Below are 19468 nucleotides of genomic sequence, written 5' to 3'. Positions count from 1 at the left end.
TTGAGTGAATCCCGGATGAGGCGTTTTATGCAGCTCAACTGAGCAGCGCCGAAATGGTAGGCATGACCTCGGGGGGGAAACGAAAAAAAAGTGGAAAGGGAAAGTAAATTCTTTTCGGCCAAATTGACCATTCCCGGAGGGGAAGAAGTTCCCTCGCTGGAATGCAAATAAATGAACGGCGGTCAAAAGGCGGAGTGAGTGCTGACTGGGAAGGCTTCCATTTTCGTCTTACATGTTTGGCGAGGCGCACACCCTGCAACAGGGTTGCTGCGACGGAGGGGGGTGAAAATGCTGCACCTTGGGTTCGCATGCACAGGTGAAAGCGAATTGGTAAAAGCGAACCGGTGTGTAGATGAAACACGTGCACACACTGCCCTCGCCCGCACAGAGGACCCTTGAGTGGAGCGGGAGCGGCACTGCAGGAGGGCCGCATCCACTCCGCGAAAGCTCGTCACATTGGAAGAATGAACACATTGGTGAGTCAACCTTAAAGGGAGTTCCATTTTTCTTTTTTTTTTTTTTTGTAATTTGAGAGAAGAGCCAAAGTCGTAAAGGTGCCCCCCTCTTTACTTTCACACTTTTAACTCGATTGCATGATCGCATCGGATGGACCTGTTTGGAAGCAACCCGGGGAACAGTTGCTGCAAGAGAAGGGGTAGGACAGCGCGTGGTAGAGCTAGGCGCAGCGGAGCGGTGAGGGGGAGACTGATAAAGCCGAAGCGAACCAGTGAAGAGCGTGGGGAAGGAACAAACCTCTTTAGCGTCAGTTCTGGAGAGGAAAAAAGGAGAGCTCCTGGCAGGAAGAGGGGCTTCTCTAATGGAAGCGTAAGTAATGAGGATAGTTCCGGGGGAGATAAGGAGAAAAAGAAAAAGAGGAAGGTGAGGAGTAGGTGCCTGTTCAGCAGCATCTCGGATGGGGGCAGCCCTAAAAGGGAGGAAGGCAAATTGGGGGAGAGAAGCCCCCCTGGGAGTCGCTCCAACTGTCTGTTTAGCAGCGATGTGGAGGAGAGAAGCCCCCAGGGGAGGAACCCCAGCTGTGTGTTTAGCCACGACGTGGAGAAGGCAAATCGAGGGGATAGAACCCCCCATGGGAGTATCCCCAACTGCCTGTTTAGCAGCTCCTCGGAGGAGACCCCCCAAGGCGGGTCAGAAGAGAAAACCAAGGAGGAAGTTCAAAATGGGGAGGGTGCAAAACTGCAAAGCAGAATGTGCATAAGGGAGGGAAATTTCCACCTCAGCTTTGGAGAAACGGGGAAAACGCGAAAGAAGACGCCTTCCTCTGCGAACGTGGGATTACAGAGGAGAGCTAAAATTGCAAACAGGTGTGGCTACCAGGCGAGTGGGGGTGGGAGCCTTCGGGGCATGAGAGGAAGAAGAGGGAGAAGGGCGACCCCCTACTATGGCCTTAATGCCACGAAGGGGGAAGGGATGTACCGCCTAATAAATTTTGAGAAGTTAAAAAAGAGAGCCTCGAGGAAGCTAAACTTTGTGAGCATAATTGACATGTCGAGGGGGGGCGGCGACTCGTCAGTAGCTTCATCAGTAGGTTCGCCGCCTCGTTCGCCGCCTCACTCTCGAGGGGGCAGCTCCGAGGAGGACATTTTAAACCGCACGGGCGTGAGCCACGTGGCGTCCAGCGAGTCAACGCAAGAAAGCAGGAGCGACCGTGCAGCTCGTGCAGCAGTGGATGAAGAGAGAAACAGCAACAGGACTATAGACGTGTACAGTTACTACTACCAGGGTAGGCACGAGGGTGAGTCGGCTCCGCACAGGGATGTGGAAAAAATGGGGGGCGGTGGAAATTGCCCCGTAGGAGAAAAGCTATATGAACGTTTGTTTGGCCAGGCGGAAGGGAAGCCGAATTGGAGGCAGGAGCAGACGCTGCTTTATGGGGGGGAAGCCACTTCAGGCGGGATGCACACACCCTTGCAGATGAATCGGCCGAGGAACCAACGAGTGAGCCGAAACAATTTCATGCTGCAAAGAAATTTCCAACTGTATAGAAATTTTAAAAATATAAATGTAGAAATGTCTCGACAGAACAACCTAAAGGGATTGAATCTCAAAGAAATGGTGGTGAAGTTCATTCGGCTTGTTAACAAGAACGTGTTGGCGATGAATGAACGGGGAGAAATGGCCATCTCGCAGGGGGGAGATCATTCTGGAGAGGATTCCCAAGACACGAGTGATGTGGAGGAGTGGTATGTGACCAGGGGGGACGCCACAAAAGGGGGAGACACAAAAACACAGCCATCTTTGCAACAGACAGAGGGAGAACATCCCCAGTTGGAGCTAGCCAAATGTGCGTGCATTTTCTGCTCAGAAAAAAAAAAAATCCTCACAAATGGGGAAATGCATGTATGTACATTTAAATATTTGGACGAAAGAAAAAACGAAGACACCGTGGTGAAGCCGTTTTTCATGCACCGCTATGTGTTCACCGCGTTCATCAATTATTATATTCACTACGGGGGGGCGGCGTGTGTGCAGGGGGGGGAGAAGCGAGGGGAGGCGGGAGGCGAGGAGGGAGAAGAGGAGGAATCATCGGAGAGGGGAGCAATTTTCCACTGGTACAAATTTGCCAAACACGTGACGAAAAAATATGGCATTAAGGGGGTACTCCTTTTTGCGGCGAAACGAGTGACGCTGACGAGTGTGGGGATCCACGTGGAAGGGGCGAACGCGTTGCAGGAGGGTGAAGAGCTCGTCGTGGTTATTAACTTTTTTAAGTGGAGGGTGATGAGGAGACGTTACGAGGAGGTTGTAAAGTTGAAGAGGAGGAAAAGGGAAAGGGAAAGGGAAAGTTTAAGCTTTTTAAAAACATTTTCCTTTTTTGTTAAATCGGTTGATGAGTATTGCCTGCTGTGTGATATCCGAGTGGATGATCTCAACGGCAGAAAAAATTTTCGCCAAAAAAAAAGGAGCCACACCAGTCAGCCATTTTGCAAAAGGGAGGATAATACCCATCGGAACGGGTGCACCTTCTTTGGCCCTTCCTACTTTTCCTACAACGAGGTGAGGGTTGGCCAAATTGAGGACGCGCTGAACCGCGAATTGGCCAACTCGCGTCTGCAGTTCGCCCTCGTCGATTCGCTCAGCGTCTCCACGGGGCGCGCGCCCTACCTCTTCCCCGCGCATATGCTGCTGCTCGTCTGAAGAGGGTGTAGGCGGCGTTGAATGGGGTGGATAAGCTGCGTTACGCTTCCTTTTAGCCCTCCTCATCGTGTGAGCTGTTCAAATGGCTGCAAGTGGGGAGGACCCACCCCGAGTAAGAAGCGCTCACCCCGCTGCCGCCCCCCGTGGAGAAGCAAATGAACACACCTTGGAGACTCCCCTGGGCGAGCCGACCCAAACGGAAGCAAACACCATTTCATCACCGCAGCGGCAAAGAGAGGGGGGGGAGGGGCATCTCCAAACGGTGGTCCATTTTGTTAGCTTCTTTTTTCCCCTGAGTGGGAGATGAAGAGAGGAGAGCGGCGCAGTGGCAGGGTAGTCAAAGAGGAGAAATAAAGTGCCGCGTCCAATTGGGCTCAAATCACAGCTCGGTGAGGAGGGGAGGATGGCGAAGGGAACAGGGAGAGACAACTTTACAAGCTGACGAATGAGAAAGGCCCCCGTGTGGGTGGGGAGAACGAACCGGTGATGGGGTTGTACGAGCCGCTCATCTTCTGGGATAAGTAGCTTCTCCTGTTATTCACGCAAATCTGCAAAAGGGGGGAACACAGAGGAGAGGCTCGCACGTAGGTATACACATATGTGCGTGCGCATTTTGTTTTTTCCCCCCTCCATGAGGGGATAGCAAGCCGCTTCGCGCAGCACGCCCTGCCTCGCTCCTCAATTGTTACATTTTTTTTCATTTCCATTTTTATTGACTCGTCATAATTGAGGTACCCATGGTTGATGATGTCGTGGTGGCACCTGCGGGGGACGCACGGAGGAGCGTTCAGGGAAGATCTATGCGAATGGAAATTACACATGGGTGTATTCCCTTCTGCTTAGTTGCTCCTCATTTGGGGGAATTTTTTTTTTTTTTTTAATCCCCCAGGTGGGTGCTCCCAAATTACTTGGTCTTATTCTTCTCGCTTTTGAATGGCATATTTTGCAGCGCGCGGGTTTTGTCCTTCTCTTTCTTTTTGGCGTCACGGGGGTGTGGGGGGCGAAAGAGCGGGCGTGTTATAGGTGTTATGGAGATAGTGGTGCAGGTTTCGTCGCAGGTCGCGTCAGCCAAGGGCACGTGGTTTGAAATTGAGAAAGGGGAGCGATAAATGAACCGCCTCCCCCGACAAATGAGGCGCCCCCTTTGTTGGGGCACATTTCGGGGCAGTTACGGATGAGTAGCCGAATGCCTCACCACGCTTCGCTCCTACATACCTGTGCATTCACTTCCGCGAGTTTCCACCGCTCTTCATTTCTTTGGAGGTTCTCCTTCCTGAGGTGAGTAGCAGTGTTGTGATGCGCGCGGTTGTGACGTAAGCGGTAGTGTGTGCTCTCGCGTGGGTGCGCCTCTCCACCGGGATGCCCCCCATCCGCGTTGCACTGCCTCCTTTCCTACCGCCTATTTTCAATTTTGACGAGGGACTTGAGTTTTTCCCCCTCCCTGATTTTGAAGTCCTCGAACGCGGCTTCGCTCTTCCGGAGGTACGTTTTGCCTGCAGTGCAGAGGTGAAGTGGTGGAGAGGTGAAGTGGTGGAGAGGTGAAGTGGTGTAGATATGAAGCGGTGGAGAGGTGACGCGCGCGAATTACCCTGCCCTAGGCACGTCACATCAGTTATTACATTATCGACCACTTTATTCTTCACATGCTTCTCATGCCTTTGCATCAGCCGCTCCTTTTCTAACACGTCGCGGTGCATTTTGTTAAATGCGGTGGAGACACGAGGAGCGACGGAAGGTCTTTCCAGATGAACTTGTTGCACACATGTGTGTGGCGAAAAGGGCAGATGAGTTTTTTTTCCTTTTTTTAGATCCCACAGATGTGTGATGTGTCCTAAAGGAAGGTTCGATGAATCCGTAGCGAAGTCGCTCTCGAACGGGGTCGGACGAAAAAAAAAAAAAAAATAATAAAAAAAAGAAAAAAAAAAATGATACCCCAACTGGGTTAGCAGCGCATGTCGTCAGGGCGAACGAATTGATAAAATGTCTCAAAAAAAAATGAAGAAACTGCCAAGGGGGTGACTCTCTCTCTGTTTATATTTTTAACGAATCGACCAAATCGATATGTTATCTTTCAGTTTTGGGTTTTCTTTTTTTTTTTTTTTTTTTTTTTTTGCGCGCGGTTGAGCTTGTCTCTTCGGCGAGGGGCATGCGCGTATAGTGCATTTGGGGGTGACGCGACGCGAACGTGAATGAATCGTCGTCGGGTGTGAAACGCTCCTGCCCTGCATGTGCATAGGCAACGTGGATTGGGTAAAATGCCATCCCGAGTACGCGCTTAACCTGCCGAGTGAGGGTTAGCGGCGGGGGAGAGAGGCGCGCAGGAAGAGGAGATGGCACTTGGTGGCTACACTGCTGCGCATGCGTGTCTTAGGGCTGCTTTACGCCAAAGGGTTTTTTCAAAATGACGAAATCGTCCGATTATCAATTTTTAAGTTTACACAAATGTCACAACTGGACGCAGAACAAACCGACGTGTGTGTTTCCGTGCCAGACGGGGAGACCATCCATTGGCAAGTCCCCACGTTTGGGAAAATTTAAAAGGGTTAAGCAGAAATTTTATTTGCATCTCCACATTTCACTTTTATTTTTTTTCCTATGAAGCGGCGATGCTTTACCCGTCATGTTTATATTCTCCTCATTGGAGTGCCGCCAGCAGGAACGTTTCCACGCTGGTGAGAAAGCGCAGATCGGAGGAGCTGCCCATGGGCATATGCGCTTACCAGTGCTGCACAACTTTGAGAGATGGCAATTTAAGGGGGAACGGAAGACACCTGCCGCTGTCACGACAACGCTGCGCCACGTAAAACAGTAAAGTCGTTAAAAGGAGTCGTGGAGCTGTTAGAAAAGTTCGTTGTAACGAAGATGTATGTGCATGTGTACACCTCTATGTCTGCATATCTCCGCGTATTCAGCGCATTGGAACATATATACATATATATACATGGAGAAAAAAAAAAAAAAAAAAAGAATGTCAAAAAAGGGTGAAAAAAAAGCAAAAAGGCAAAAAAAAAAAAAATAATAAAAAAAAAAAAAATTAAAACAATAAAAACTATAAAAAAAAAAAAAAAAAAAAAAAAATTTAATTTACTTTTATTAATTTTTTTTTCTTTTTTTTTTTTTTTTTCTCATATTTTTATTCCCCTTCTTTCCTCTCTTTCTGTACATATACACATATATAAAAAGAATGCACATGCGTGTACACGTGGGCGGGTACACATGCACACACATATGCACTGGAATGTGTGCACGTTTGGTGGTTTGTCCGCTCGGCGGTCAGTTCGCTTGTCCGCTGGGCGGTCAGTTCACTTATCCGCTTGGCGGTCAGTTCACTTGTCCGCTTGATCGTCATGTTGCTTGGCTTGCTTGCTGAGTTGCTCACTGGCGGATGCGTGGGCCCAAGTTCCGCAGCTGCGCAGCCGGCCGTTTGGACCGCGGCGGCTGCGTCGCCCTTCACCCGGCGCCTCCCATTTTTTCGCTTCCTTTTTGATGGCTCAGTTGTTTAAATGTATTGCAATTGTATTGTATTCGTTTTTGTGTTCGTTTTTGCATTTACTTTTGCATTTACTTTTGCATTCGCGTTTGCATTCGCGTTTGCATTTGCTTTTGCATTCTTTTTTGTTTTTTTTTTTTTTAACTTTTTTTTTCTTACATATTTTAAAAGAATCAATAAATTATTTAAAAAAAAAAAAAAAAAAAAGGGGATTTAATTAAATTTATTTTGAATTATTTTTATAATTTTCATTGGGCATATTTCTGCGTCCAGGCCTTTGCAGTTTGGTGGTATTTGGTTCTGTCCGTTTTGTACACGTGGGCGATTTCGGGCACGAGCGGGTCGTCTGCGGGGATGAACAGGGGGGGGAGGCGATGGGCAGGCGTTTTTCAAGCAGGGCGGAGGGGAGGCATAACGGCAGAACAGCTAAGCGGCTGAACGGCTGAACGGCTGAACGGCTGAACGTCCACTCACCTGCGTTGGGGTCAGTTAATAGCGACGATATGGACAGGAGCACCTTCGAAATGGTTAGCGCGGGGCTCCATTGGTCCTTCAGGATGTCCAGGCAAATGGCGCCCGACGTGTTTATATTGGGGTGATATATTTTCGTGGTGAAGATGATCTGCAGAAGGGGGGAAAACGAAACGGCAGGTAGGCATATAAACCAAGCGCACACTCAACGTTGGAAGGTAACCTGAGCAGTCAATCAGCACTTCCCATATGAGCCACACACACAGAGGGGCTACTTACCTTGGGAGGCTTGAAGGGGTAATCGGGGGGGAATTTTATGTTCAGGAAGTATACGCCGTTTTCGTAGGGACTGCGGAAGGGGGGATAATGCATAAGGGGGGGGGGGGGGTATTCGTGAGAAGGTGTGCATATTGGCAGGCGGGTGGAGGGACCAATGGGGGCTTCACCACGGGTAATCACACACGTATACGGAAGGGCACAGTAACGCTGTAGATCGGTTCCTCTCAGCGAGGTGATCACGTTGTGCGTCCACAGTGTGCCTTTTTTTTTCTTTCCTTTTTTCCCCTTTTTTTCCTCTCGGTGCGCTCACCTGTCCCCTGGTCCCATTATCGTCGCTTGCCAAAAAAAGAGGTCATCTCCAATTGGCCCCGCGGAGCAATTCGTGGGGGGGTCTTTATTCAAGTCTTGCAATTCCTGCAGGAGTCCCAGAAATATAAAAAAATAAAGGAGAAATGTGTAAACCCGTTTGTGCACATGTGTGCCATCTGCTGTGTGGGGTGCCGGCACCGCAGCAGGGGCGACCAAATTGGGCGCCTAAACATGCAAAAGGGATCCGCGCCACTTCACACTTTCTAAACCGAACGGTTACGCGCATAGCATGTGTGTGCATCGGACGGGGGATGGAAAACGTCACGGCGCGGAAGAGGTTATGAAATGGATGGTGGACGAAGCTGGTTAAGCTGGTTAAGCTGGTTGAGCGGGTTGAGCGGCCCACCAGCTACGCAGAACGTGTAGCTTTACACCGCCATCATGCAATAACACAATTGGGGGAGGGAAAATAAAAAAAAACGCAGCTGGAACGATGGCACATGGAGCACAGGGGAAAGACGAAAATCGCTATAGATATGCATTCACAGTGGGGGAGAGGGGAACACGAAAGCATCGTGCTCGCGCGAAAGCACACTCGACTGGCACGTGCCTTCAAAGGTGCCTCCAAATGTGCCTCCACACGTGCAATCATCGCACAGTGATGGCGAAGCGATGGCACAGTAATGGCATAGTCACGGCATAGTGACAGCACAGTAATGGCGCCCCGCGCGTTCGCGTAGCCGCGGCACATGCGCGCAAAGGCAGTTGGCTGATTACCTTCGTTATTCTTTTCAGTGCCATGCTGCTTCTATATTTTTCTCGTGTTACTAATTAGTTGGTTTAATTATTTAATAATGTGACGACTTTACAAGAGGGGAGTGTGAAATCATGCGTTTTTTTAAAAAGGAATTAAAAAAAAAAAGCAAAAAAAAAAAAAAAAGCAAAAAAAAAAAAAAACAAAAATAAGCAAAAACAGTGAAAAAAATTATGTTATTTTTTTTTTTAAATTTTCTTTTCACTTCCATTCGTTTGTATATATATATATTTTTTTTTTTTTTTTTTTAACCATTTGAAAAGGAAGAAAATTGACGAACGGGGAGTTTCATGCGAATATCGTCATACGCACGAGAGGATGCGCAGTAGTCCACCCCGCCGGCAAACTTCGCGTATGCGCATACGGGGATGAAGCGTCATTTGAGTACTTGCTTCGCATTTGCTTCGTTCGCATTTGCTTCGTTCACGTTCGCTTCGTTTATGTTCACTTCTTTCACATTTGCTTCGTTCACGTTCGCTTCGTTTATGTTCACTTCTTTCACATTTGCTTCTTTCACTTAGTTTCGTTTTTCATTTTAAAACTTTTTCGTGTACACGGGCGCCCGTTCGCGGCGTACGCACGCGGGGACGCAAAAATGGGGAAGGGGGGATGGCGCGCTCATCAAATGGGGTAACCCGCGCACGCGGAAGTAAAAAAAAAAACGTACAATGATATATCACTTTAACGCGTACGGGTACGTAAGGCATATAAAGCAAACCTCTCACCAATGTACATGACGCATCTCAAGTGCACGCCATGTTGGGGCAAGCGCGGACGTGATGTATAATTAGGTAACCTCTCTGGTATTTTTTCTTATGCATCCTGGGGCGAAATTCCCATTTGAGGAAGAGCAGTTCATTTTGCGTGCGCGCCATGGGACGCATCGCTGTATTGCGTGGCAGCCATTTGCGTCAGCGTACGGAGGTGTTTTTTCTCATTTCGAGGGGAACTTCTCGCGCCGCCCAGCGGTGTAGCCACGAACAGTTTAGCGGCTTAGCGGTGTAGCCAAGAACAGTTTAACCGCTCACCCGCTCACCCGCTACACATACCGTGGGCGAGTAGCCATGGCGGGAATTTCCCCATCCAGCTTGAACCACCTACTTACACATGTTGAGCGCGAAGCTGATCGCCCCTCGCCACCCCGACTGCCTCTGCTGTTTGGAATCTCGCCGAACGGTTTATCCTCGCGTGGTACTGAAAATGCTGCTCTTGGGGTCCACCACGCACTGTGCGTACTATGTACGCATGGGTGTATGTGCCCACATAGATGACTCTCCTTCCCCATTTGTTTAAAACCATTTCGATCGGACTGCCACTTGTGGGGACCATTTCTCTCTGTAGTTCATCTGCGCAGTGGGTGCTCCACACGTTGATGTGCATTTTAACCAAAAGGTAAAAAAAAAAAAAAAAAAAAGTTGCACAAAGAGGGGTGGAGAGAAATTACCCTTATGTGCACATGGTGTGTGTGGAGCTTAATTTGGCACAGTTGGAAAGGTTCAGGCAGCGGAGGAGTGGAGGAGCGGAGGAGTGGTGGAGCGGAGGAGCGACAGAGCAGCTGAGCAGATGGGCGAGGTAGCCTCCGCTTCGCTGCCAACACGTGGACTCACCTACACGGGGCACACACGAGAGGAAAAGCATATAGAAAAAAGAAAGGACCCCAATGGCAGTGCTCACTAACCGTGGCTGCGGAATGGAGAGTTACACCCACCATGGGAGAAGTTGTTGCCGTTAACACGAATAGGTGTAGCGACCGAGGAATACACATGGTTATATTTCCCCGCGCGTGGATGACAGAGGGCTGTTGCGTTGGCCCGCACAAATGTTGGTCCTCCACCAATTGGGGCTCATACCTAAGACGGTTGTAGAATAACCCCTCTGTGTGCACCCCAGAGGAGTAGCAAAAAAAAAAAAGCAGATTCGTAACAGCAGCTAATATTTCCTTGCGCGCTGTGCATTAGCAAATTCGGAAAGGTGTACGCCTATTGAAATGGCTAGGTGGAGAAGGGTGCATACTGGGGTGTAAATTTTAGGTGAGCGATGAGAAGGGGGAATTCCCCCTCTACTTATCTGTGGAGCCCATCCTGGAAGGGGCAACTCCCCGTAGTACGAAACGCTTCCCCGCTGCAGCGCCTTATCGCAAAATCGCTCTAAAACGACATCCACATGAAAGTAAAATGTTACCTTTTTTTGCACCCCCCGGAGTGGTCTAATTCATTTGCGTTTCCCCCCTGGTGGTTCCCTTTGATTATGCTCACTTTTACCAGGGGTGATATCAAAGCGAATTTGCTTTGTCCGGCTAACCTGCTTAACTACTTAACTGTCTTTCCACCTTAACGTGTAACTGAGCAGCTCCCGCGCAGGCTACACCGTTTTGCAAGACAAATCCCGTAGGGGAGAATTTACACATAAAGGGGGGCATGACATAACGGTGTGAACGAGTTGTATCGTCGGGGGCGATTCAATCGTGTGTGCATTAGCATCATGCGCACTGCAAAATGCACCTAATTGGGGGGTAACCAAACAGCCATTTTTTTTCTTTTTTTTTTCTTTTTTTTTTCTTTTTTTTTTCTTTTTTTTTTTGTCAGTGCGCCAACCGTCCTGGTGTAGTAACATGTGCGCCCCTATTGTTCTTTCACCGGTGTGTAAAAATACTCTCCCAGGGGGGGATCCTTAATGGCTTGGTTTACCAATACGTGCGTGCACATATTTAAAGGTGTACATTTAAAAGAAATCGTGCCTACACGTTCATGGCGTGAAATACTTATGTACTCTCGTGAGTGGGGACCTCTTCCCCTTTTACATTCGACAAACTGACGCTTATAAATGCCCCCCCCCTTTGGTATGCAACAAAAAAATATGCGTGCTGTTCGCACAGTTTTATGAGAAGGTGGAAGGGCTGAATGACTTTTCCCCATTTTGGTGAAGCACAGTGTGTCATGGCGTGGGTCCTAAGTTACGTGCTGTACTCCCCCACCAGGCATGCAAATTTGTATGTGCGTAAATACGTGCCATTACACGCGAGTGTATATATTCATGGCAGTACGCCCCTTCTCAAGGGCTGCTATTTGTTCATGCCCCTTTCCTTCCTTTGCCGATAAGGCAAAAAAAAAGGTCCTATACAAATTTGGTGACCCACCCATCCTTCATTTTTTATTTTACACTCATACACTCATATGAAGATAGCGGGCGGCATACGCAGCGCTTGCGTTATGTATTTGCATACACGCAAAGGCGCAATTGTTAAACACCCCCACCGTGTGGGCGATGCCATTTCGCTATCATACTTGTGGGGTTAAGGACTCCTCAAAGGTGCGACAAAAAAATTCGGCACATTTTTACTCGTGTATTTATGTATTCATATTAACACAGTGTATGTTTTAAGTGACGAATTTTTTATGGCCCCCCACCCCTGCACCTTAGCGGAGTGAAAATATGAATAGCTCCAAATGGGTAGGGGGGCTACATGGCACAAAGTGATGAGTCAGCTTGGTGACATCCCACCGTACACATGGTGAGTGTCACCGTATGCATTCCTCATGCGCATGCCCACATTTCGCGTCACTTCGCGTCATTTTGCGTTATTTCGCTTCATTTCGCTTCATTTCGCTTCATTTCAGTTCACTTATTTTTTTTCTTTTTTTAATTTTTCCCCTTTCATTTTTCCGAGGTTTATCATTTCTGTGCTCTTGCGGATTTGTGCGTACACTCCTTAGCGGGTAAAAAAAATCGTTTTGTAAAACATGTACAGTATTGTATAGCCTACGCGTATTTATACGTACATATTATTATGTAAACATTTTTCCACCTTTTTTTTTTTTTGCCATGTAAATTGTGCCTTTTTACGCGCCTTAAAAGTTAAGTGTTTCCCCTCCTTGCCTGCCGCTTGCCTTTCTCTCTTCCCCTTTTTATATAAATAAATATGAATTATGTAAAAGCGTTTATTGTGCCACGTAGTTAATTTTCACATTTTATGTATCATAACGATAGCACCCGCTCCTCAAAAAAAAGAGAAAAAAAAATCCACAAACAAATACAGAAAAGCGGCAAAAAAGAACGTACAGAAAAGGCATAATTTTACATATCGCAACAGCATAACGAAGCGAAGTCACGCGAAGTCACGCGAAGTCACGCGAAGCCACGCGAAGCAAAGTAAAAAGCGAGCACATATTCGTACGTAAGAGCGAGGAAGCAAAACCGTTTGTACAAAATGGCAGCCACAGAGAGTAACCAGGTAATTAACAAATTTGAGGAGAAAAGAAGCGTTTCTCCGAATTTTGCGGTGTACGTTTTTTTTGCGTAAAAGATATGCCCATTATCATGTGTATGTTTATGTGGGTAGCTTTTCCAGCCCGCGTGGAACGGCGTAATTGCCCTTCTACCATTTGTTCACGTGTACACTGTTGTTGTGAGGGTTGAGCACACGTGCGATATGCGCGTGTGTATGTAGGCAGGGCCCTCTCCATGTTGCTCGTGGCGAAATGTTCGTACACTTGTCTGCAGATTAGCCCTTTTTCGTAGTGTTCGATTTGATTAATTTTTTTTTTTTTGCAACGTTATGAGTATGCACGGAAAGGCGCCTGACCTGTGCAGGCGGAACTGCGTTTGAGCGGAAAATTAGCTAACTCGTTAGTGTTTTCAGCTGACGTGTTAATGTGTTTTTTTGCCCCTTTGTTAATATAGTGTATTTTTTTGCCCCCTTGTTAACGTATTTTTTTTTTTTTTTTTGCACACCATGTAGCCAATCCCCCCCGAAGAGGAAAAGGAAATATCGTCGCTTCTGGAAAGCATAAAAATAGGTAAATTGGACAGGCACTCGTGAGGTGGAGAAGTGGTTTGGCGGAGATAACCTCGTGGAGGAAGACACTTCGCGCCATTTGCACACAGCACAAGGGCGTATTTGTTGTTACACCTGTTTAACCCTTTTTTTTTTTTTTTTTTTTTTTTTTCCTTTTATTTTTCCCCCCCTACAGATGATGAAAAGATGACCGACCTGACGGAGGAACAAAAGGAAACGCTAAAAAAGCTGAAACTGTACCAGAAGGAGTACTACGATTACGAGTCGAAGTTTGAGTACGAGTTATTTTTGTTAAGGCAAAAGTACCACGATTTGTATGGGCCGATTTATGACAAGAGAAGAGAAGCATTGGTAGGAAATGGGGAAGCAAAAATCGGCACTCCAAATCTGCCTGAATTTTGGCTAAGAGCATTGAGGAACAACAACACAGTGAGTCATGTTATAGAGGACCACGATGAAGAAATTTTAGTATACCTAAATGACATTCGATGTGATTATATAAAAAAAAATAAGGAGAAAAAGGAGGGATTTATTTTATCCTTTCACTTTGCATCCAATCCGTTTTTTAGCAACTCCGTTTTGACGAAAACGTATCATATGAAATGTGTCGATTGTGACAATGAGCCAGTGTTGTTACACACGGAGGCGACTGTTATCGACTGGTTTGATAATAAAAATATTTTGAAAAAAAACGTCGTTAAAAAACAACATAACAAAAATTCAAGAGAAGTGAAGACGGTCCAGCAAACAGTTAACAGGGATAGCTTTTTCCACTTTTTTACCAGCCACAAAGTTCCCAATTCAAATGTTATAAAGCAGTTAAGTAAACATGAGGTAGCCCAGTTGGAGATGATTATAGAGGGAGATTACGAAGTGGCCTTAACCATTAAGGAGAGAATCATTCCCTATGCGGTTGATTACTACTTGGGTATTATAATCGAAAGCGAAAGCAACAGCATTGTGAGTGACGTGGACAGCAGCTACAGCAGCAGCGAAAATAATAGCAACTATAACAGCTACGAAAGTAACAACAGTGCATACAACGATGAAAATAGTAATGTAGATACGAATGAGTATGACGACAATGAGGAAGATGAGGATGATGGCGCTAAGAGCAATGAGGAGGCCCTGACTTCCTGATTTAGCGCGGAGTAACTATGAGTAAGTGACGCTTGCAGTGGGATGTGTAACAACCTGCGCAGTGAGCAAAGCGCGTGTTGTATGGCCGGGTGGACGGTGTGCTGAGGCTTTTCCTCCCCACCATGCTTCTTATTTTCGCGCGTGAAGGGAAGGGTGCACGGTGGAAGGGGAAGCGATCGAAGTGAGACAAATGCGTCAACTGTGCTGAGCGTGTCGAACGTGCCGAACGTTTCGGCGGTGCTGATGGAACCCCCCCCCAAAGCGTACGCTCGATGGGCACGCCCGTGTGTGCTGCTCAGATCTACGCGCGCTTATGCGTCCCATGCAGGCGGATATAGGCCCACCCCCCGTTTGTTCCTTCACACATTTACATACGTGCACATGCGAGAGTGCATATTCTTCACATTTGCGAGAGAGGAGAAAAACCGCCTAAGTCTGAGGGGCTGTAGAACAGCGTTGCGCTTGTCCACCTGCACGCTGCTTACAGTTCACGTTGAAGAGACCCATTTGTGCCGGTGGAGGACGCAAAATGGGGGAAAAGAGCGAGGCGGCGTTAAAAAAAAAAAAAAAAATTATTAAAGTGTTTAGCTCCCCTATTTTTCATTTCGCCATTTCGCCATTTCGTCATTTCGTTATATCGCCCCCCCTTTGAATTCTTTATAGGTAATAATTTTGCGTAAAGTACATTTTTTCGCACCTTGTTTTTTTTTTTTTTTTTTTAACGAGTCCATTCCTGGGGGGAGAGGGCGCGCAGGTGTAAAAATATATATGCATAGAATGTATGTATATATACATACATACATACGTACGTACGTACATACTTACGCCCACCCATGCACGCGCGTTTACCTGCGGCGCACACACGGAGCTACGCACATGCGCAACCACCCGCATGCGTACCACGCGCGCCCATGCCGCATATATGTGTCCACTGGCAGCTGAACCGGTGTGCATTCAGCCAATTGTTTAAGCAGAGCGATTTATTCACGTCCATTTATTCACATCGATTTTTTCATTCACGTGTGTAGTTTTATAAACATGTATAGTGCACAAGTGCACAGTGCGCGCTTTTCCCCTTTTCTTAATCCTTTTTTTTTTCACCATATGAATGTAATTTACATATTTGAACTGTTTCCCTGCTCCTTCGTTTTTCCTTTCCTCGGCCATTCTGCGTTTCTCTCTCTTTTCTGTGCCTTTTCTGTGCTTTTCTCTTTTCCCCCTTTTTTTCTCTTTCTCTCTTTCCCTTTTCTCTTTAATAAGCAGTCACACTTCGCCTTAACAAAACTGTTAATTTATGAGCGGTAAATCTTGCAGCTTCATTTTGGAAAAATACGCCTTGCGGGGTGGAAGCAATTTGGCAAGAAGAAGGGGGAATAGGGCAGGGGAAGGACATACCCTGTGGGTAGCACCATTAGAGGGGAGACAATTCGGTGTACAAATGGGCCCTCCGCAAGTCACCCAGTGGGGGGAAAGTGCCATGGCGGGCGATCTGTATAAAGAGCAATCCTGAGGAAGTAATCCTGAGGAAGCAATCCCGAGGAAGAAATCCTCATGGGGCTATTCCATTTTGGCCAACAAAGGCGAATTCATATAGCCTATCCACACGCATACGCATCGGGGGGGGGAACCTCCAGCCGGCTAAAAGAAATACCTGCACATTCTGATGTACACCATTTTAAAATAATCGACCACGTTGCCCACGCTGAGCTGGGGCCTGACGTCGATGAAGATGGAAACGGGGGCTCGCTCGTCACTCTTCCCGTCGTAGTAGTCTATGATGTATCTGGGGGGTGGGGAGGTAGGCAGGTAGGAAGGTAAGAAGTTAGATGGGAAGGTAGTTGCTATAGGTGCGCATAACTGGGTTAACCGAGGCACACCGAGAGCGGGGGGTACCACCTCGATGCAAATGTTAAGAAGGCGTTTCCAGGGATGGGTAGAGACCCTAGTTGTGCCGAATTACTCGTGGTAAGCCAATTTGCAGCTCGCCGATTTTTTTTCCCTCTTTTTTTTCTCCCCCTTTTCGCCCCTCCTCTGCTTACTTGATGGTACTCCCGCATCTGTCAATGTACCAGTCGTGCCGGTCAAACGGCTTGTTGTACCCCATGAGGGTGAGCATGAAGGCCTTGAGCGACAGCTTGTTTGGGAGTCCAATGAATCTGATTAGCTTCTGCTCTTTGCAAAGGTCGAAATATTTTTGCTCCTTCTTCATTATTCGCTTCCACGTTTCTTCGTTCACTGCGTTGTGGATTTTGAGCGCCACGTCTAGTTCCTCCTTGGAGTAGCTGTACCCTGCGCGCAAAGGGGTGTGTATGCAAGGGGGGTGCGTGTTCGGGCGGGTCCGCTCATTTAGCAGTGTTAGCGGCGTTAGGAGTGTTAGAAGCGAGTTGCCCCTTCACAGCTTAGCGCAGGTGATAACCTTTTTTGCGAGTCGTTCGGTAGAACTGGTTCCTGGAGGGGTAGTACCAGCTGCCGCTGTTGGAGGGGATGGAGGATTTTTCCTTCCCATCCTTGCCATCGCTTGTGGCCACGTTTTGGGGCTGGTCCATTTGGGGCTCCGGGGGGGTAAGCAGTGGTAGTGACCGTAGCGGAGGACGCGGTGGTAGCAACGCTGGGAGCGCTAACCCCTGTTGACCATGTTAACCATGTTGACCGCCTTGGCGGCGACGGCCGTTTTAACGCCTGCTTCTCAAACGTTGTGACCGTGAAGGGGTCTCCATCATTCGTACACCCTCACCCATTTTGTTGCCTCTAATTGGAATGCACTTAAGAACATGTGGCTGGAATTTTTTTTTTTTCAAATTTTGCATCCCCCTTGGATTTGTGCATTGGGGGGTATGCGCGTGATGGAAATTAAGTGAACCGTTTTTTTTTTTTTTCCAAGATGGTATATTGTTCCGTTTCTTCAGCACGATATGGAGGAGTAATTTTTTTTTTTTTTTTTTTTTTGAGACCCACTTGTGCGCGAAAGAGTAAATCACTCCGGTGAAGTAGATGACGTGGATGACTTGTACGAGTGGATTACCCACTTCACCGCATCTTCGTTGTAACCTCCGCTTAGGGGGGCAAGATGAAGCAACCGCGGTGGTAAAACGAGGAAGTAGAGCGCGACCAACTGATCGGGTGACCCTCCCCTGCGTAGTCACCCCGAGAGGAGGAGTAGCACAAGGGCCTCCCCTCCACAGCTTGCAAAAATTGAAACATAATTCGGATGGTTTATTTTTAAAAGAGAAGAAGTAAGCCATGCAAAGGAGCGACAACATGAAGGAGGCCACCTCTGACCGTCTCTCCGGCGAAGATAGCACCACCGGTTCGTCAAAAATGGGGACCTCCCCGATGGCGGAAATAATAAGAGGATCGGATTTGCTGCAAAATGAGCAGTTGAGGAGGAGGTTAAGGGCCCACATTGAAGCGGACTGCCTGGTTGGAATGCCAACCGAAACGGTTTACGGATTAGGAGGGAACTCACTGAGCGAGAGGTCGCTAAGGAACATTTTTCAGATGAAGAATAGGCCCGTAAGTGACCCCATCATCTCTCATGTGTACGACGTAAGGCAAGCGTTTGACCAGCTGTACCATGTAAACCCGTTTGAGATGTTCGTAATATATTCTTTAGGCAAATCCTTTTGGCCGGGCCCTTTGTCAATCATTGCCAAGGCGAAAAAGGAGGTGCCTTTAATCCTCACGGCGCACACTGGGTTTTGCGCGGTGAGAATGCCGAGGAACAACATCGCCTTGGAAATTATAAAAGTGAGTCAAGTGCCAATCGCAGCTCCGTCCGCCAACAAGTTTCAACACATCAGTCCCACCACGGCTGCACACGTCTACAAAGAATTTGAAAGTGAAAATGTCCTCATCTTTGACGATGGGCAGTGTGACATAGGCATTGAGTCCACCGTTTTGAAGCTCCTCAAGTTTAGGAAGGTTGGGGGAGCACAGTCAAACGAGCTCAGAGGAGGGGGACAAATTTTGGAGGAGATCCCACAGAAGGAGCTGCCTCAAATGGAAGAAGTCACCACCGATGATGAATACGAAAGGGAATGCAACGACGATATGACGTTTTTGCGAAAAGTGACGGGAACGACTGCGTTAGAGACGGACGTGGAGGTCTACGATAAATTGAAAGGCCTGTTTGAGGCCATTGCGCGTGGGGAAGGCGTAACCGACGAGGTGCCAGGCATGGGAGGTAAATTGCCCAGGACGAGCGAACCCTCCCTCCTGTTGGGAAAGATCCTCAAGTATAAAAACCTGTACGACTATCGCATCAGAATTTATCGGAGGGGAAAGTACACGAAGGAGCAGATCGAGGAGGCATTGAGATCATCCCCCCTGCTCAGGGACATACAGGTCGACTTGTACGAAAAGATAAAGTTTGAAAAGGTGGCCATTTTGTGCAGTGGGGGAGAAGGTGGTGCCCAGTTGGAAGGCACTCCATCGGAAGTCGCACCAAAGGGGGGACCAAGCGGGGCACCAAACGGGGCACTGAACGGGGCACTAAACAATCGCCTTCCCAGCCGCTTAAATGGCAACCCTGCGGAGGAGGCCGCCCAAAATGAGGTGAGCCCGGGCCTGCTGCTCACGCACTACAGCCCGGTGGTGTCGACGTACCTGCTGGACGGCGCTCCCGATGGAGAAGACCAAAATGGGTCAGCGAGTAAACAACCAATTGCGAGCATCCGCTTGGCGAAGTACGTCCTTCTAGACATCGGCAACTCTTTTGAACGTCACCAGGGGGACTTCCTAAAATACATGAACATCTCATACGGAGGAGTGGAGACCAAAGAAGAACAGACAAAGCTGGTGATGAGGAACTTCTTCCTTTTTTTGAGACAAGCGGAAGAGCTAGCCATAGAACACCAGGCCGAGGGGATCCTAATTTCGATCGTAAATTTGAAGTGCGTCGATGAGGGCAGCCTCTCCATCTTTGACCGGGTTTTCAGGGCAGCTTCGGGCAGAGTGCTGCGAGTGGGCGTGCCGCCGGCGGGGCCGCTCCGCCTGCTGTAGGGGAGAAGCGGTG

The 19468-nt window shown here is 48.1% G+C and overlaps 6 protein-coding genes across 6 annotated transcripts, besides 42 other annotated features; 3 read left to right on the top strand and 3 right to left on the bottom strand.

Moving 5' to 3' along the window:
* Positions 1–345: 345 nt before the first annotated feature.
* Positions 346–366: a microsatellite.
* A 240-nt stretch (positions 367–606) lies between these two features.
* PVX_084245 (hypothetical protein, conserved) lies at positions 607–3374 on the top strand (the record flags this gene model as incomplete). The annotated part of the gene is made up of 1 exon (XM_001616466.1): positions 607–3374. One exon carries the CDS (start codon positions 607–609, stop codon positions 3154–3156), a length of 2550 nt encoding a protein of 849 aa, XP_001616516.1. The 3' UTR covers positions 3157–3374.
* Positions 2456–2483: a microsatellite.
* Positions 2685–2710: a microsatellite.
* Positions 2854–2884: a microsatellite.
* Positions 3021–3087: a microsatellite.
* On the bottom strand, positions 3209–5191 carry PVX_084240 (hypothetical protein, conserved; the record flags this gene model as incomplete). Its single annotated transcript, XM_001616465.1, has 7 exons — positions 5089–5191; positions 4745–4987; positions 4553–4649; positions 4372–4429; positions 4065–4129; positions 3638–3918; positions 3209–3321 (listed from the first exon to the last, which is right to left on the bottom strand). Exons 2-7 carry the CDS (start codon positions 4851–4853, stop codon positions 3209–3211), a joined length of 723 nt encoding a protein of 240 aa, XP_001616515.1. The 5' UTR covers positions 4854–4987; positions 5089–5191.
* Positions 3864–3890: a microsatellite.
* Positions 4351–4378: a microsatellite.
* Positions 4553–4576: a microsatellite.
* Positions 4972–5001: a microsatellite.
* Positions 5147–5186: a microsatellite.
* Positions 5192–5342: 151 nt separating the features above from the next.
* Positions 5343–5372: a microsatellite.
* Positions 5373–5473: 101 nt separating this feature from the next.
* Positions 5474–5579: a microsatellite.
* A 778-nt stretch (positions 5580–6357) lies between these two features.
* Positions 6358–6384: a microsatellite.
* Positions 6385–6480: 96 nt separating this feature from the next.
* Positions 6481–6505: a microsatellite.
* Positions 6506–6538: a microsatellite.
* Positions 6539–6806: 268 nt separating this feature from the next.
* PVX_084235 (ubiquitin-conjugating enzyme E2 4, putative) lies at positions 6807–8616 on the bottom strand. Its single transcript, XM_001616464.1, has 5 exons — positions 8483–8616; positions 7707–7810; positions 7397–7466; positions 7121–7268; positions 6807–6992 (listed from the first exon to the last, which is right to left on the bottom strand). The coding sequence occupies exons 1-5, from the start codon at positions 8504–8506 to the stop codon at positions 6895–6897; spliced, it is 444 nt and encodes a 147-aa protein (XP_001616514.1). The 5' UTR covers positions 8507–8616; the 3' UTR covers positions 6807–6894.
* Positions 6938–6957: a microsatellite.
* Positions 7008–7043: a microsatellite.
* Positions 7156–7175: a microsatellite.
* Positions 7798–7852: a microsatellite.
* A 104-nt stretch (positions 8617–8720) lies between the features above and the next one.
* Positions 8721–8782: a microsatellite.
* A 229-nt stretch (positions 8783–9011) lies between these two features.
* Positions 9012–9152: a microsatellite.
* Positions 9153–9352: 200 nt separating this feature from the next.
* Positions 9353–9392: a microsatellite.
* Positions 9393–9543: 151 nt separating this feature from the next.
* Positions 9544–9578: a microsatellite.
* A 439-nt stretch (positions 9579–10017) lies between these two features.
* Positions 10018–10037: a microsatellite.
* Positions 10038–10189: 152 nt separating this feature from the next.
* Positions 10190–10212: a microsatellite.
* A 138-nt stretch (positions 10213–10350) lies between these two features.
* Positions 10351–10375: a microsatellite.
* Positions 10376–11105: 730 nt separating this feature from the next.
* On the top strand, positions 11106–14454 carry PVX_084230 (nucleosome assembly protein 1, putative; the record flags this gene model as incomplete). The annotated part of the gene is made up of 3 exons (XM_001616463.1): positions 11106–12750; positions 13258–13315; positions 13490–14454. Exons 1-3 carry the CDS (start codon positions 12727–12729, stop codon positions 14452–14454), a joined length of 1047 nt encoding a protein of 348 aa, XP_001616513.1. The 5' UTR covers positions 11106–12726.
* Positions 11151–11203: a microsatellite.
* Positions 12090–12124: a microsatellite.
* Positions 12204–12247: a microsatellite.
* Positions 12712–12777: a microsatellite.
* Positions 13105–13147: a microsatellite.
* Positions 13544–13581: a microsatellite.
* Positions 14200–14236: a microsatellite.
* Positions 14411–14448: a microsatellite.
* Positions 14455–15125: 671 nt separating the features above from the next.
* Positions 15126–15151: a microsatellite.
* Positions 15152–15343: 192 nt separating this feature from the next.
* Positions 15344–15383: a microsatellite.
* A 3-nt stretch (positions 15384–15386) lies between these two features.
* Positions 15387–15409: a microsatellite.
* A 501-nt stretch (positions 15410–15910) lies between these two features.
* On the bottom strand, positions 15911–17218 carry PVX_084225 (cytochrome c1 heme lyase, putative). Its single transcript, XM_001616462.1, has 3 exons — positions 16871–17218; positions 16494–16743; positions 15911–16237 (listed from the first exon to the last, which is right to left on the bottom strand). Exons 1-3 carry the CDS (start codon positions 16998–17000, stop codon positions 16093–16095), a joined length of 525 nt encoding a protein of 174 aa, XP_001616512.1. The 5' UTR covers positions 17001–17218; the 3' UTR covers positions 15911–16092.
* A 264-nt stretch (positions 17219–17482) lies between these two features.
* Positions 17483–17504: a microsatellite.
* Positions 17489–17535: a microsatellite.
* A 237-nt stretch (positions 17536–17772) lies between these two features.
* PVX_084220 (hypothetical protein, conserved) lies at positions 17773–19455 on the top strand (the record flags this gene model as incomplete). Its single annotated transcript, XM_001616461.1, has 1 exon — positions 17773–19455. One exon carries the CDS (start codon positions 17773–17775, stop codon positions 19453–19455), a length of 1683 nt encoding a protein of 560 aa, XP_001616511.1.
* Positions 18201–18229: a microsatellite.
* Positions 18831–19007: a microsatellite.
* Positions 19411–19466: a microsatellite.
* Positions 19467–19468: the final 2 nt, after the last annotated feature.

Source organism: Plasmodium vivax, chromosome 13, assembly GCF_000002415.2.
Source record: "Plasmodium vivax chromosome 13, whole genome shotgun sequence".
NCBI classification, from domain to species: Eukaryota; Apicomplexa; class Aconoidasida; order Haemosporida; family Plasmodiidae; genus Plasmodium; species Plasmodium vivax.
The sequence above is the reverse complement of the archived record's forward strand: the minus strand, read 5'-3'. Positions and strand labels throughout refer to the sequence as shown.

Bases quoted from the DNA above. Each gene is read 5' to 3' on its own strand.
- PVX_084235 (XM_001616464.1), bottom strand. From the start codon at position 8,506: ATGGCACTGAAAAGAATAACGAAG. The intron at 7,467-7,706 runs GTGAGCGCACCG...CCCCTTCCGCAG, and splicing joins ATAATGGGACCAGGGGACAG to TCCCTACGAAAACGGCGTAT. The intron at 6,993-7,120 runs GTGAGTGGACGT...TCATCCCCGCAG, and splicing joins ATTAACTGACCCCAACGCAG to ACGACCCGCTCGTGCCCGAA.
- PVX_084225 (XM_001616462.1), bottom strand. From the start codon at position 17,000: ATGGACCAGCCCCAAAACGTGGCCACAAGCGATGGCAAGGATGGGAAG. The intron at 16,744-16,870 runs GTTATCACCTGC...CTTTGCGCGCAG, and splicing joins CCGAACGACTCGCAAAAAAG to GGTACAGCTACTCCAAGGAG. The intron at 16,238-16,493 runs GTAAGCAGAGGA...CCCACCCCCCAG, and splicing joins AGATGCGGGAGTACCATCAA to ATACATCATAGACTACTACG.